This window comes from Myotis yumanensis, unplaced genomic scaffold (genome assembly GCF_028538775.1).
Source record: "Myotis yumanensis isolate MYYU_CA2020_CCGP unplaced genomic scaffold, mMyoYum1.0.hap1 SCAF_10, whole genome shotgun sequence".
NCBI lineage: Eukaryota > Metazoa > Chordata > Mammalia > Chiroptera > Vespertilionidae > Myotis > Myotis yumanensis.
In genome coordinates, this window is record NW_027223761.1 from 30910854 (window position 1) to 30925038 (window position 14185).

The window sequence follows — 14185 nt, forward strand, 5'->3', positions numbered from 1 at the left end:
ACCCTCTATCACCCACAGAGCAGGGCCGATCAGGGGGTTGGGGCGCCGCCACTGTCACACTCAGGGCAGGGCCGATGGAGAGGTTATGGCTCTACCTGTCACACACAGAGCAGGGCCCGTGGGGGGAGGGGAGGGTTGGGGCGCCGCACCCTGTCACACACAGAGCAGGGCCGATCAGGGGGTTGGGGTGCCGCCACTGTCACAGAGCAGGGCCGATCAGGGGGTTGGTGCGCCGCACCCTGTCAAACAGAGCCGCAGGGCGATCAGGGGATTGGGGAACTCCCCCCTATCAGGCACAGAGCAGGGCTGATCAGAGGGTTGGGGTGCCTTCCCCTGTCACGAACAGAGCAGGGCAGATAGGGAGGTTGTGGCCCCGCCCCCTGTCACACATGGAGCCACAGGGTGATCAGGGGGTTGGGGAGCTCTCCCCTGTCACACACAGAGCCGCAGGGCAATCAGGGGATTGGGGAGCTCCCCCCTATCAGGCACAGAGCAGGGCTGATCAGGGGGTTGGGGCGTCTTTCCCTGTCACGAACAGAGCAGGGTGGATAGGGAGGTTGTGGCCCCGCCCCCTGTCACTCACAGAGCCGCAGGGCGATCAGGGGGTTTGGGTGCTGACCCCTGTCACACTGATCCCGGTGCCGGGAGGCATATTACCCTTTTACTATATAGGATAGAGGCCTGGTGCATGGGTGGGGGCCGGTTGGTTTGCCCTGAAGAGTGTCCTGGATCAGGGTGGGGGTCCCCACTGGGGTGCCTGGCTAGTCTGGGTGAGGGGCTGAGGGCCGTTTTCCGGCTGGCAGGTGACTGAAGCACCCAACTGCTCCTTTTTTTCTTTTTCTTTTTTTTCTATTCTGGGCCAGCTTTAGCTCTGAGGCCTCGGCTGCTGAAAGCCAGTTTCTGGCCTTTGTTTACGTTCTGTATTTGATACAATGTTGCGGTCAGGCTGGCTGAAACCTGGCTGACTGAAAGCTGGTTTCTGTGGTTTTGTTTAGCTTCTATATTTGCAACATAGTTGCTTAGAGTTGCAGCTGAGAGGCCGGCAAGTCAGGCGGGGAACGTTGGAGTTTGCCATCACTGGAGCAAGCAAGCCTCCCTGTTCGCTTCAGTGCATGGCTGCCGGCTGCCATCTTGGCTGACAGTTAATTTGCATAAGGATATGCTGATTAGCCAATGGGAAGGGTAGCGGTCGTACGCTAATTACCATGTTTCTCTTTTATTAGTGTAGATAACACACAGGAAAGTACATAAAGCATATATGATTATCGAACACATACTTGTAAAGTAAACACTTATATGATCAGTAGATAGGTTAGGAACTAGAACGTTGCTGATATTCCAGAAGTCCCCAGGGCACTTCTTCCTGATCATCAATCTCTCTTCCTCCCTCTATGAGTAATCACTATGTTAACTTTTGATAATCCTTTCTTTTCCTTCACAGTTTTACCCTTATATAAGCACTAGAGGCCTGGTGCACGGATTCATAGACTGGTGGGGTCCCTCGGCCGGGCCTGTGCCCTCTTGCAATCTGGGATCCCTCGGGGGATGTGGGACTGCTGGTTTCGGTCCGATTCCCGCAGTCCAGGCTGGTTTCAGCCCAATCCTCGCAGACCAGGCTGAGAGACCCCACCGGTGCACGAATCTGTGCACTGGGCCTCCAGTATACATATAAGATCTTTCGTTGATCTCTTCCCGACCTACTCCCTTCCCCTTTCCCTCTGAGATTCATCAGTCTTTTCCATGTTTCCATGCCTGTGTGTTGAGTGTCTGCCCCCCTGGTGGTCATTGTGTGTCATAGCTACCGGTCGAACAGTCAAATGGTTGCTTAGGCATACATATATATATATATATATATATATATATATATATATATATTTAGTCTTAATATAATTTAGTTTTTTATATTTTTGAACTTTATATGAATGGAATCATATGTATATTTGTCTCTCCATTAACATTGTCTCTAAGGTTAGTCTATTAAAATTTTTTAATTTGCTCATTGGCATTGCTATATATAATTTCATTAAATGAACTGTGATATAACAATAATAAAAAAATTTGTCTTTGCCCTAGTTGGTTTTGCTCAGAGGTTAGAACGTAAGCCCTCAAACTCAATTTCAGTCAGGGGCATGTAGCTTGGTTGCAGACTTGATCCCGGGCCTGGTTGCGGGAGGCAACCGATGGATATGTCTCTCTCACATTGATGTTTCTTTCTCTCTTTCTCCCCCTCTCTTCCACTCTGTAAAAATCAATGGGAAAAATATCCTCAGGTGAGGATTAACAACAACAACAAATTGGTCTTTATCCCCAGTTCCTGCAATGCAACTTCTAAAACCTTGGGAATCGCCTGGTCAGTGTGGCTCAGGGTTGAGCGTTGACTCATGAACCAAGAGGTACCCGGTTCAATTTTGGGTCAGGGCACATGCTGGGGTTTCGGGCTCGATCCCCAGTAGGGCACATGCAGGAGGCAGCCGATTGATGTTGATGTTTCTCTCTCATCAATGTTTCTATCTCTTCATTCTTCTCCCTTTGTCTCTAAAGTATCAACCAAAACATGTTTTAAATAATTTAAAGCCCTGGGAATCACCAGAGTGATAAGAAGAGTCTTTTGTATGCTAATGAGATTTCTAGTGTTGGGGACCCCTAGATAGCTTCAGGATGGGGACTGGTCACCAGAAAGACAAAGATTTGATTAGAAGGCTGGAAAGGAGGGAGGGAGTAGGGAAGAGAGAGAGAGAGAAACATTGATGTGAGAGAGACACATCAATTGGTTGCCTCCTGCATGTGCATGGGAATTGAACCTGCAACTCAGGCACGTGCCCTTGACCAGGAATTGAACCCACAACCCTTTGGTGCACAGGCTGACGCTCTAACCACTAAGTCAAACCTGTTAGGGCTCTTTTGCTCTTATTTCTCTTTCATAAGATGGATGCTTAGTTCACTAATTTTTCAACCTTTCCACTTATGTGACATCATTAAAAATTACTATAAAATCTTCTTTACTGTTTTATTTATCTAATAAATTTTGGTTTGAATATTTTTCACTTTGTCTGTAAGTTTGTTATCAATTTGGTTTATATTAGCTTTAGTGTAACTTTTAAATTGCTATTGCCTCAAGAGTAAACATCTTTATTGTGAACTGCTTTTTCAGACTCTTCAGCCCCTTTCCCATATGGTTGTTTTCCTTTATTAGCTCCTTGTTATGTATTAGTAAAGTTACCTCTTTCTCTGTGATATAAGTAGCAAATTTTTTTTCTAGTTTATTGTCTTTTCATTGACATTTTTATTGGTTATTTTATTTTACTTTTCAGCACCTAGAAGAGTGCCTGGCTTATAGTATACACCCAATAAATATTTATTGAAGAAATTAATAAATTCATTGGTGCTTGTTTGCCATATTAGGGTAGCTTCCTTTCATCCTGAGGTTACATAGCATTCTGTTTTCTTTTGATTTTATTACCTTTTATTACATTTAAATATTTAATCTTTTTGTAACTTATCCTATTCGGCCAATGTGGCTCAGTGGCATTGTCAACAAAAGTTTTTCTAATTGTAGAAAAGATTAATTGGAAATTATATACTTTAAAAAGTTTTCAAAGATGATAAGGTAGGCTTTAGTTAAAAGGCTATGTGACATTTGTGGGACTTAAAAATAATAAAGTTTCCTTCTGAAAAATAACTATTAGATATTTGGAATACTTTATTGACCTGAGGGAAGGGGTAACTTTTGTGAAGATAAATTTTCCTTACCATATAAAGAAATTTACCATAAAGATAAATTTTCCTTACCATAATGAAGCTTATTTATCGTGCTTTTAGTTCCTTTCTTCATAAATTCTAATCTTGTGTTGTCCACTAGCCACCTTTGACTGCTGAACACTTGAAATGTGGCTAGTCTAAGTTGAAATGTGGTAAGTGTAAATATATACCAGATTTTGAAGACTTAAGTATAAAAAAAAGAATGTAGCCTGGCTGGTGTGGCTCAGTGATTGAGCATTGACCTATGAACCAGGAAGTCACAGTTCAATTCCAGTCAGGGCACATGCCCAGGTTGTGGGCTTGATTCCTAGTAGGGGGTGTGCAGGAGGCAGCCGATCAGTGATTCTCTCTCATCATTCATGTTTTTCTCTTCTTCTCTTTCCTCTCTGAAATCAATAAAAATATATTTTAAAAAATAATGTAAAATAAACCTTTCATATTTTCTTTTGTCTTTTTTTTTTTTAAATATATTTTATTGATTTTTTACAGAGAAGAAGGGAGAGGGATAGAGAGTTAGAAACATCGGATGAGAGAGATCGACCAGCTGCCTCCTGCACGCCCCCTACTGGGGATGTGCCCGCAACCAAGGTACATGCCCTTGACCGGAATCGAACCTGGGACCCTTGAGTCCGCAGGCTGACGCTCTATCCACTGAGCCAAACCGGTTCGGCATGTCTTTTTTTTTTTAATATATTTTATTGATTTTTTACAGAGAGGAAGGGAGAGAGATAGAGTTAGAAACATCGATGAGAGAGAAACATCGACCAGCTGCCTCCTGCACATCTCCTACTGGGGATGTGCCCACAACCCAGGTACATGCCCTTGACCGGAATCGAACCTGGGACCTTTCAGTCCGCAGGCCGACGCTCTATCCACTGAGCCAAACCGGTTTCGGCAACCCTTTCATATTTTTATATGGGTTACTTATTTAAATAATAATTTGGATATCTTGGATTAAGTAAAATATGTTAAAATTAATTTTATCTGTTTTGTTCATTAATATAAATATAAAAATTTTTAAATTTCAAATATGCTTTGCATTCTCTTTCTTTTGAATAGTGCTGCTTTAACCTAATGTCACCCAACACCTGGACAGTCTTCCATTTTGTCTTTTTGACAAATTTGTATAGTGCCTACCCCCAAAGTACTTGGTTTCTTTTGTCAGATGAGTTTTTTCCCTCCATGAATCAGTAGAGATAGGAGAATATTATCTTCTTGTCTATAGGAGTTTTTCCTTTTAGCACAGATAGAGTACTTCTCTTCTATTTTTAGTTTTCTGTTGCCATCTCCTTTCTAGTTTACAAGTTAATATTTTCTGTTACCACTTGTTTATACTAAACTCAACCACATGATTTTTCAAATTTAGTTGAATTAATAATAAATGAGCTCTTTAAGTATGTTCTTTTTTTAAAAATATTTTATTGGTTTTAAAGAGAGAAAGAGGAAGGGAGAGAAATAGAAACATCAATGAGAGAGAAACATCACTGATTGGCTGCCTCCTGCATGCCCCCTACTGGGGATCGAGCTCATAATCCGAGCATGTGTCCTGACTGGGAATTCAACCAGTGATCTTTGACACTCAACCACTGAGCAACACTGGCCAAGGCTGAGTATGTTCTTTTGTTTCAGAATTTGAACTTCTTTGTTACACTTGGAGTGCGGGTGAATTTCCCGCCAAAATATAAGATGGCTCTGTCTTTTGGTTTTGTTCCATCCACCAAAAGGGTGGATTACAAACAAATATTTGGTAATACGCAGTTACAATCGGCCCGAGTTTACACGTTTCCCGCACTCCACCGCAAATCTGTATGAACCGAGTTAAAGACGGCTCCCGCAGAGTACGCGCAATTCACGGGAGCCACTTAACTCGTTTCCCGCACTCCAAGTGTTAAAGGATTGATGTCTTAAGTTCTCGAGTCATTGGTGCATTCATTCAAGAACTATAGTAGGTTTGAGAGTAGAGAATGAATAAAATAAGAATTCATGCCCTCAATGAAATTATAAATTTGCTGGTCATCTGGTGATAAAACAATTAACCAATAAATTGATACATGTTATAACTAACTAGCAGTATTAACTACTTAATGGTAGAATTAAAAGAAACAATAAAATTTATTAGTGCATATAGAAATAACCCCAAGATTAAGGAAGAAACTTGACAACTGTTAACATTAAAATATATCATAGTGAATTAGACCTGCCTAAATTTGAGTCCTGATTTCACCACTGGCTGCTATGAATTTCGGCAGATAATATAACTTGTGCTTAAGTTTCATTTGTCTTTAGTAGCTACTTAAAGAATTTGTGAGGATTAAATTAGTTAATATAATGCTTAAAGCAATGTTTGGCCTAAGGTATATTTACTACAATTTTGTTTTTAAATCCTCACCCGAGGATATTTTTCCATTGATTTTTTTTTTTTTTTAAGAAAGTGGAAGAGAGAGGGAAAGAAAGAGAGAAATATTGATGTGAGAGAAACATCGCTTGGTTGCCTCCTGCACAAGCCCTGACCAGGGACTGGGCCTGGGAGGAGCCTGCAACCAAGGTATGTGCCCTTCACCGAAATCAAACCTGGGACCCTTTGGTCCATACACCGTCGCTCTATCCACTTGAGCCAAATTAGCTGGGGTGCTACAATGTTAACATATTTTCCATAGTTATTATAGTCTTCATAAATTTATTTTTAACGGTGGCATAATATTCATTTCCAAGGAGGTACCATGATTTATTTTTTCTTTCATTGTAGACGAGATATATTTGTATTGTTGAACTTAAATCATTGTTTCTCCATTTTCTTAGTTTATTTTTTTTAATTTTAAGATGGGAGCATTTAGATGAGTAGCAGGGCTGGCTTACTTTATTTTTTTCCTGAGATTTAAATTTAAATTCTAAATGAATGTCTATTGCAGAAGAAGCCAAGATCTTTTAAACTAATTCTTTTGGGTCTGTAAATGGTATCCAAAAGTTTAACTGAACAGCTTAATTGCCTCGTTTGAAGAATTTAAAGTAGCTACGGCCTTGAGTTCATTACTGGGTTACTTTATGTTGGGAAATTTTTGGCAGATGGTATACAGTCATCATTCAAACACTACTTATATTGTCTTTCCCAGTTTGAATTAGGAGAACATTAGCATTGAAGTTTTCATTTTGAATTAGCATGCAGGGAATTATTTCCTGCTAAGTGTTTGTCATCAGATGAAGTTTCATTTTTAAAAATTAATGGAGCATGTCAGTACAGCAGCCCCAGGAAAATAGCTGAAGCACGGGGTTACTTTTGGACAATTTTTAAAGTCCTTTTTACCATTTGAGTATTCACATGGAAAATTAAAGTATGGTAATTTAGCTGCTAATAGATCACTATCACTGAGTTGAATTTGCTTTAGCATATACTAACTTTAGTATACTATTTTGTATACTTTAGCATACTATTTTGAGTTGGTACCAGGAATTGAGCAAGCAAATTAATTGATAATGTGAAACACCACATTCATTATTAAAATGTATTTCAGGCTATTAATTTTATACCTTTGTTAGTAAATGAGCAATAACATCAATTTGAAATACTTGGAATAAGTATGTTCTCCATCTAATAAACTGTATCTCAAACTCACTTAAAAAAATCCAGATCCCCTTTCAGAACAATGTCATATTATTATCAAATATGGGAGCCAGGAGAATACTTAAATAACAGTGTCGTTATGCTTGTGGAAGATGAATCTTTATATCTTTGTAAATTGTTATTTTGTTCTTGTCCATCTGATTTTGTGGGGGGAAAAATAGGCAATGTGTTGTGTTCAGTAACAGGCAATTTACACTTAACTCATTTCTCCAATAAAACCTCCATACTCTTGCCGAAACCGGTTTGGCTCAATGGATAGAGCGTCGGCCTTCGGACTGAAGGGTCCCAGGTTTGATTTCGGTCAAGGGCATGTACTTGGGTTGCGGGCACATCCCCAGTGGGAAATGTGCAGGAGGCAGCTGATCGATGTTTCTCTCTCATCGATGTTTCTAACTCTCTATCTCTCTCCCTTCCTCTCTGTAAAAAATCAATAAAATATATTTAAAAAACAAAACAAAAACCTCCATACTCTTGTGAGATCTGAAATCCTTTTTTCAGGGCTGTTCATTAGTCCTTAGTCCCTCCTGTTAACACACATGTTCATTAAATTTAGTTCCATATTTATTAAGCAAGGTGGTTTTAAATGTTGTAGGGAAGAAAAACAGCAAAGTAGGCCTCTGCACTTAAGAAGCATATTTTAGTCAGTTAGGTGGACATGCATGTTACAGATTCTGTGTTAATAAATATATTTTTGGTTATCATGGCAGAAAGTAACTTTAAAATGGCTTAAAGCAAAGAGTGGGTTTTATTGCTTCACATAAAAGAAAAGACTGACCTTGAATATGGGTTAGATCCAGATGCTTAATGTAATATCCAGGATCTGTCTCATTTATCTTTGCTCTCTTCTGGCTTGGATGCACATTCTCAGGTAGCATCTCCTCAAGTGGAGGCAAAGATAGTCAATACGGCAGTGTCAGGCTTACACCCTATCAGCTTAGCAACCTCAACGATGAGCTTCCTGTACAAAGTTTCAGAAGTCCTGGGTTTAACTGTGATTGGCTAGTCTTGGATCCTCTGGAGTGGTTGGGGAAGATGGGATGGGGTGAAAATACAGTCCAGCCCTATTCAAACTAGATGGAATAAAAGGGAGATAAGTAGTTTCCAAAAAGGAAATTATAGATACTACCAGAGGAAAGGATGCCGAGCAAGCAAAAGCAGCATAAAGTCTACAAAATAAAGATAAGAATTATTAGTTGAGTTAAAAAGATGAATTCTGATAGGAGCTGCATTAAGAAAAGCTTCAGGCAAAAAGCTGTATTTGAACTGGGCCCTGAAGGACAAGTAGATTTTTTTCCAAGACAGAATGAGTAAAGAAAGGACTCATTTGAGAAGTTTGGCCCTGAAAGGAGAAAATGGAGATGGAAGCTACTGGAGTCTAAAGGAGAATGTTGAGAAGATTTCCCCTCAGTATGGAGAAAACTTGAACATTTTTATGGCAAAGGAGCAGAAAAGCAAGTAAAGTAGAAATAAATAATGCAAAGGAGGCAATCATTATAAAGAAGTAGGGGAATTTAGTGGAATTAAGGATATAAGCAAAGGGAGCAGCTTTAGAAAGGAAAAGGGAACTGTTCATTCTCTGAATTGTAAAGGGAAGGTAGTGTTGGTGACTGTCCTGGTTAAAACAGAAATTTATTGTTATTAAATAGGTAAGTAACTTCAGTTTTGTGTTCTAAAAGTAAAAATAAAAGGTTTATCAGTTTCTATTACTGTGTAACAAACCATTGCAAAATGATATTGTGGGTTAGCAATTTGGCTTGAACTTATGCTGGGTGGTTTCTTTTGCTGGTCATGCCTTGGGTCACTCATGTGGGTGTGGTCATTTGGACTATGGATGAATGGTCTAAGAGGGTGACTTCACTCACATGTTTGGTGGTTGGTGCTAGTTATTGCCTGGGCCTCTCTTCCCTGGCTTTCATTCTTTATAAGTATTCACATGACAGTGGCTGCACTCAAAAAAGGAAGAGCTGAAGCACTGGCCTTTTATGACCCTGACTGAAAACTCCCATAGTGTCAGTTCTTTCATATCATCTTGGTCAAAGAAAATCACAAAACCAGCTTAGATGAAGTAAAGAAGTAGACCCCACCTCCTTATGGGAGGAGCAGTAAAGTCACATTGCAAAGGGCAGTGTATACTGGAATGGGAGGAATTTGTGTCTATTCCCCCTGCACTCAGCATTTTATTTTGAAAATATTCAGTAATCTAGCCATGTTGAAACAATTTCAAAGTGACTACCCGTATACCTACCACCTAGACCAGTGATGGCAAACCTTTTGAGCTCGGCCTGTCATCATTTTGAAAAACCCTAACTTAACTCTGGTGCCGTGTCACATATACAAATTTTTTGATATTTGCAACCATAGTAAAACAAAGACTTACATTTTTGATATTTATTTTATATATTTAAATGCCATTTAACAAAGAAAAATCAACCAAAAAATGAGTTCGTGTGTCACCTCTGACACGCGTGTCATAGGTTAGCCATCACTGACCTAGACTTTACTGCTAACATTTTTCCTTACTTCCCTTATCACATATTCATCTATTATCCCTCCATTAATCAATTCATCTTATTTTTTTATGCATTTTAAAGTAAATTGTAGATATTAGTACTTTCCTCTAATTACTTTGTGCATATTTAGCAAGAGTCAATATTTGTGTCCAGTTTTTTCTTTTTAAAAAAACATTTTTATTGATTTCAGAGAGGAAGGGAGAGGGAGAGATAGAAACATCAATGATGAGAAAGAATCATTGATTGGCTGCCTCCTGCATGCCCCCTACTGGGGATCAAGCCCGCAACCCAGGCATGTGCCCCTGCCTGGAATCGAACCCGGGACCCTTCAGTCTGCAGGCCTACGATCTATCCAGTAAGCCAAACCAGCTAGGGCAAGTTTTTTCTTTTGATAAAAACATTTACATACAATGAAGTGTACAAATTTTAAGTGTACGTTGTGCCTAGTTTGTGGTCTACCACAGAAGGGAAAAATTTGGAATAGCTTTTCAGTGAAATGCCTCAAATTCAGCTATCTTATATAATAAAAGCCTAATAGGCTGTGTCCGACTGTTAGACCAGTCACTATGACACGCACTGACCATTAGGGGACAGACGCTCTGATTGGTAGGTTAGCTTGCTGCTGGGGTCTGTCGGATCAGGACTGGGCGAGACAGGAGATGGGTCAGACACGCCCCGGCCCCGATCATACACCAGTGGGATCCCTCTGCCTGGCCTGCACCCTCTTGCAATCTGGGACCCTCAGGGGATGTCGGAGAGCTGGTTTTGGCCGGATGCCCACAGGCCAGGTCGAGGAACCCCACAGGGCCTCTAGTAGTTGTATAAAAGAATTGCAAAGGTTATCTTCCTTGGATACCTCTTTCTTCATGTTCTCATCATTATTACTTTTTTTTTAAATTTAGTATTACCTCACCACTTATGATTTTCACTTGTGTTATATTAATTTGAATTTGCTATGGGTGTTTTCCTATGTCCTTTCATTAAATATTTAGTAAGTGTATACTGTAGACAAGCACTATGCTAGAAAAATGACGTAAACAGGAGCTCTCTTGCTTTCTAAGTCTTCAAACTAGGTGTATCACATACTAGATTAGATCAATAATACAAACTAGGTGTATCTCATACTAGATTAGATCAATAATAGGTGCCATTTATTTAGTGCTTATACTCAAGGCCAATGGTTAAACACTTTGAGTTGCATTGTTTCGTTTAATCCTTATAATTTAAGAAATAGATACTTTTTTTCATTTTAGAAGTTAGGAAACTAAGGCATGAAAAAGTTTTCATTTGCCCAAGGTCCTACAGTCTTATAAATCAAGGTGGTCTGACTCCAGAACCCACACTTAACACCTGTATTATACTAATTAGAAGCAGGAAATGTGCCCTCTGTTACACAGAAGATAACTAACCCTTTAATTGGTCCTATTACTTCACAGGGTAATCTTGATTTGAATTAAGTGTTTCTCTTAAACAGAGAAGTATAATTTAAAAATAAAACTGATCTATGAGAAAGTTTAATAAGCTGTCTTCTGAATATTTTAGCAATTAGAAAAAAAATTTAGTATTATAACTACTGATTTTAATTAATATAATCAGAAGTGTGATCAAAACTATGTGATAAACTGAATAGTTTTTCATATGATATTTGATAGACTATTAGTTTCTTAGTTTTATTGACTAAGTATTGAGTACTTTTATTGCTAATTGGCTTTTGAGTAGTTTAACAAATAGCAAAAGATTGAAACTCTTTTTGATTTGCTATTTGCATAACAGTAAATCCTGTTGGAACTCTTGCAAATTAGTGACTAGCATTTAAGCCATTTCATGTCAAGAATTCTGGCAGAACTGCCACTGGTTTATGGTAGCTATTGTGACAGCTGAAGTGAAAGCTTGTTGAGTTCATTTACTGTTGTAGCTTTCCTGGGAATGGGGCAGTCAAGATATTTATGTCTAAATATCTTCCTTAACCTAACAGTGAGTGTATAAGAAATTTTAAGTGTTCTTTCACCCCTAACTTCATTTTATTTTATTTGGTAGTGTGTTTGTAAGTGGCTTAAAAGCTAACTAAATTATAGGTTAAAAATAAAATTTGTGTTTAAAAAATTTAATTGAGTATTATGTTTATTTTTGTGTATAGGTCTTGCTATTGGGAGCTACAAGAAAAAAAAGATTAGAGGAAGGTTGGTCTGTTAAGTGGACATGGCTCAGATATCCAGCAGCAATGGATTTAAGCAATGTTCATCTTCACATCTGGACCCAACAAGAACAAAAGATGTGGACAAAGAAGAAGCGTTACAGATGGAAGCAGAGGCTTTAGCAAAACTGCAGAAAGGTAGACAAGTAACTGATAATCAGCGAGGCTTTGAGTTGTCAAGCAGCACCAGACAAAGAGCACAAGTTTATAACAAACAGGATTATGACCTCATGGTGTTTCCTGAATCAGATACCCAAAAAAGAGCAGTTGATATTGATGTAGAAAAGCTAACCCAAGCTGAACTGGAGAAACTATTGCTAGATGACAGTTTTGAGACAAGGAAAACACCTGCAATGCCAGTTACTCCTATTCTGAGCCCTTCGTTTTCAGCACAGCTGTATCTTAGACCTACTATTCAGAGAGGACAGTGGCCAACTGGTTTATCTGGGCCTTCCACTTATACTTTACCTTCTATTTATCAGTCAACTTATAGTAATAAACAGACTGCATTCCAAAACGGCTTTAATCCAAGAATGCCTACTTTTCCATCCACAGAACCTATATATTTAAGTCTTCCAGGACAGTCCCCATATTTTTCATATCCTTTGACATCGGCCACACAGTTTCATCCACAAGGAAGCTTACCTATCTGTCGTCCAGTCGTCAGTCCTGACATGGCAAAGCTGTTTGACAAAATAGCTAGTACATCAGCATTTTTAAAAAATGGAAAAGCAAGGACTGATTTGGAAATAACAAATTCAAAAGCTACAATCAGCAATCTACAGGTATCTCCAAAGTCTGAAGATATCAGTAAATTTGACTGGTTAGACTTAGATCCTCTAAGTAAGCCTAAAGTGGACAGTGTAGAGGTATTAGACTATGAAGAAGAGAAAAATGTTCCAGGTTTGCTAGCAGAGGATCCTTGGGATGCTGTTCTTCTTGAAGAGAGATCACTAGCAAGTTGTCACCTTGAAAGAAAGGTGAATGGAAAATCTCTTTCTGGGGCAATGGTAACAAGAAGCCAATCTTTAAATATTCGAACAACTCACGGCCAAATATCTCAGGTACAGTTTTGTGTTTTGTTTTGTTTTTTAATTAACTTCTCAAACTTAGTAGTAATACAAAATTCATATTTGTGTGCATAATTTATTAGGTAAAAATATTTTTCATTTTGAATCTTACTTTCTTGTTCTTAAGTGTGCTGTGACTCTTACATTGTATGATAAAGGATTAAATGTGTTTTGATCAATTGAAAAATTGCTTGCTGTTACTGTTATCTTTTTAAGGATTATAAATTGAAAGAACTTCCAGTCAAGAATCTGGCTATCACTGATAGGCATTTAAAATATTTTTTATCTGTTTCTCCATGACTTCTTATATGTGGCCCTACTTTTTCTTATCTCTTATTTTTCAAGGTAAACAAGGAATTGTGGTTTTAACTCCATTATAGAAATTCTCATTTTATTTTTTATATTGTTATATTGTTCCTCATTATATTGTTTTATTGTTTTTAACCATGAATGAATGACAGGAAGGGAGGGAAGGAGGATAACTCCAGAGAGACAGGAGAAAAACCATTTAAAGGACTCTCTTTAATCACCTATATGGATAAAAGTGGGGAATGGAAATATAGTCTACTAGAGGCCCGGTGCACGACTTCATGCACGGGGCAGGGAGTGAGGGGTCCCTCAGCCTGGCCTTCGCCCTTGGGGGGCAGATGCCTGTGCCCAAGGGGTCCTTAGTGCTGCCTTGGAGACGGGAGAGGCTCCCACCACCACCCTTCCATTCGCCAGCCATGAGCCTGGCTTCTGGCTGAGTGGTGCTCCCCCTGTGGGAGCGCACTGACCACAAGAGGGCAGCTCCTGCATTGAGCATCTGCTCCCTGGTGGTCAGTGTGTGTCATGGCGACCAGTTGTTCTGCCGTTCGGTCAATTTGCATATTAGCCTTTTATTATATAGGACTAGAGGCCTGATGCACAAAATTTGTTCACCTCTGCCTTGGCCCCCGCCTGCTGCGGCTTGGTCCAGAAGGAAGGACATCCAGAAGGACGTCTGGTTAATTAGCATATTACCCTTTTATTATTATTGATTATTGATTATATG

The 14185-nt window shown here is 39.3% G+C and overlaps 1 protein-coding gene across 1 annotated transcript in view; it reads left to right on the top strand.

Moving 5' to 3' along the window:
* The window catches only part of PIK3C2A (phosphatidylinositol-4-phosphate 3-kinase catalytic subunit type 2 alpha), a 105309-nt gene that overhangs the window by 14828 nt on the left and 76296 nt on the right, over nucleotides 1–14185 (top strand). The window contains exon 2 of the mRNA XM_070428233.1: nucleotides 12026–13146. Coding sequence (XP_070284334.1) covers nucleotides 12088–13146 — 1059 coding nt within the window. The 5' untranslated portion in view covers nucleotides 12026–12087. The remainder of the gene's footprint in view (nucleotides 1–12025; nucleotides 13147–14185) is intronic.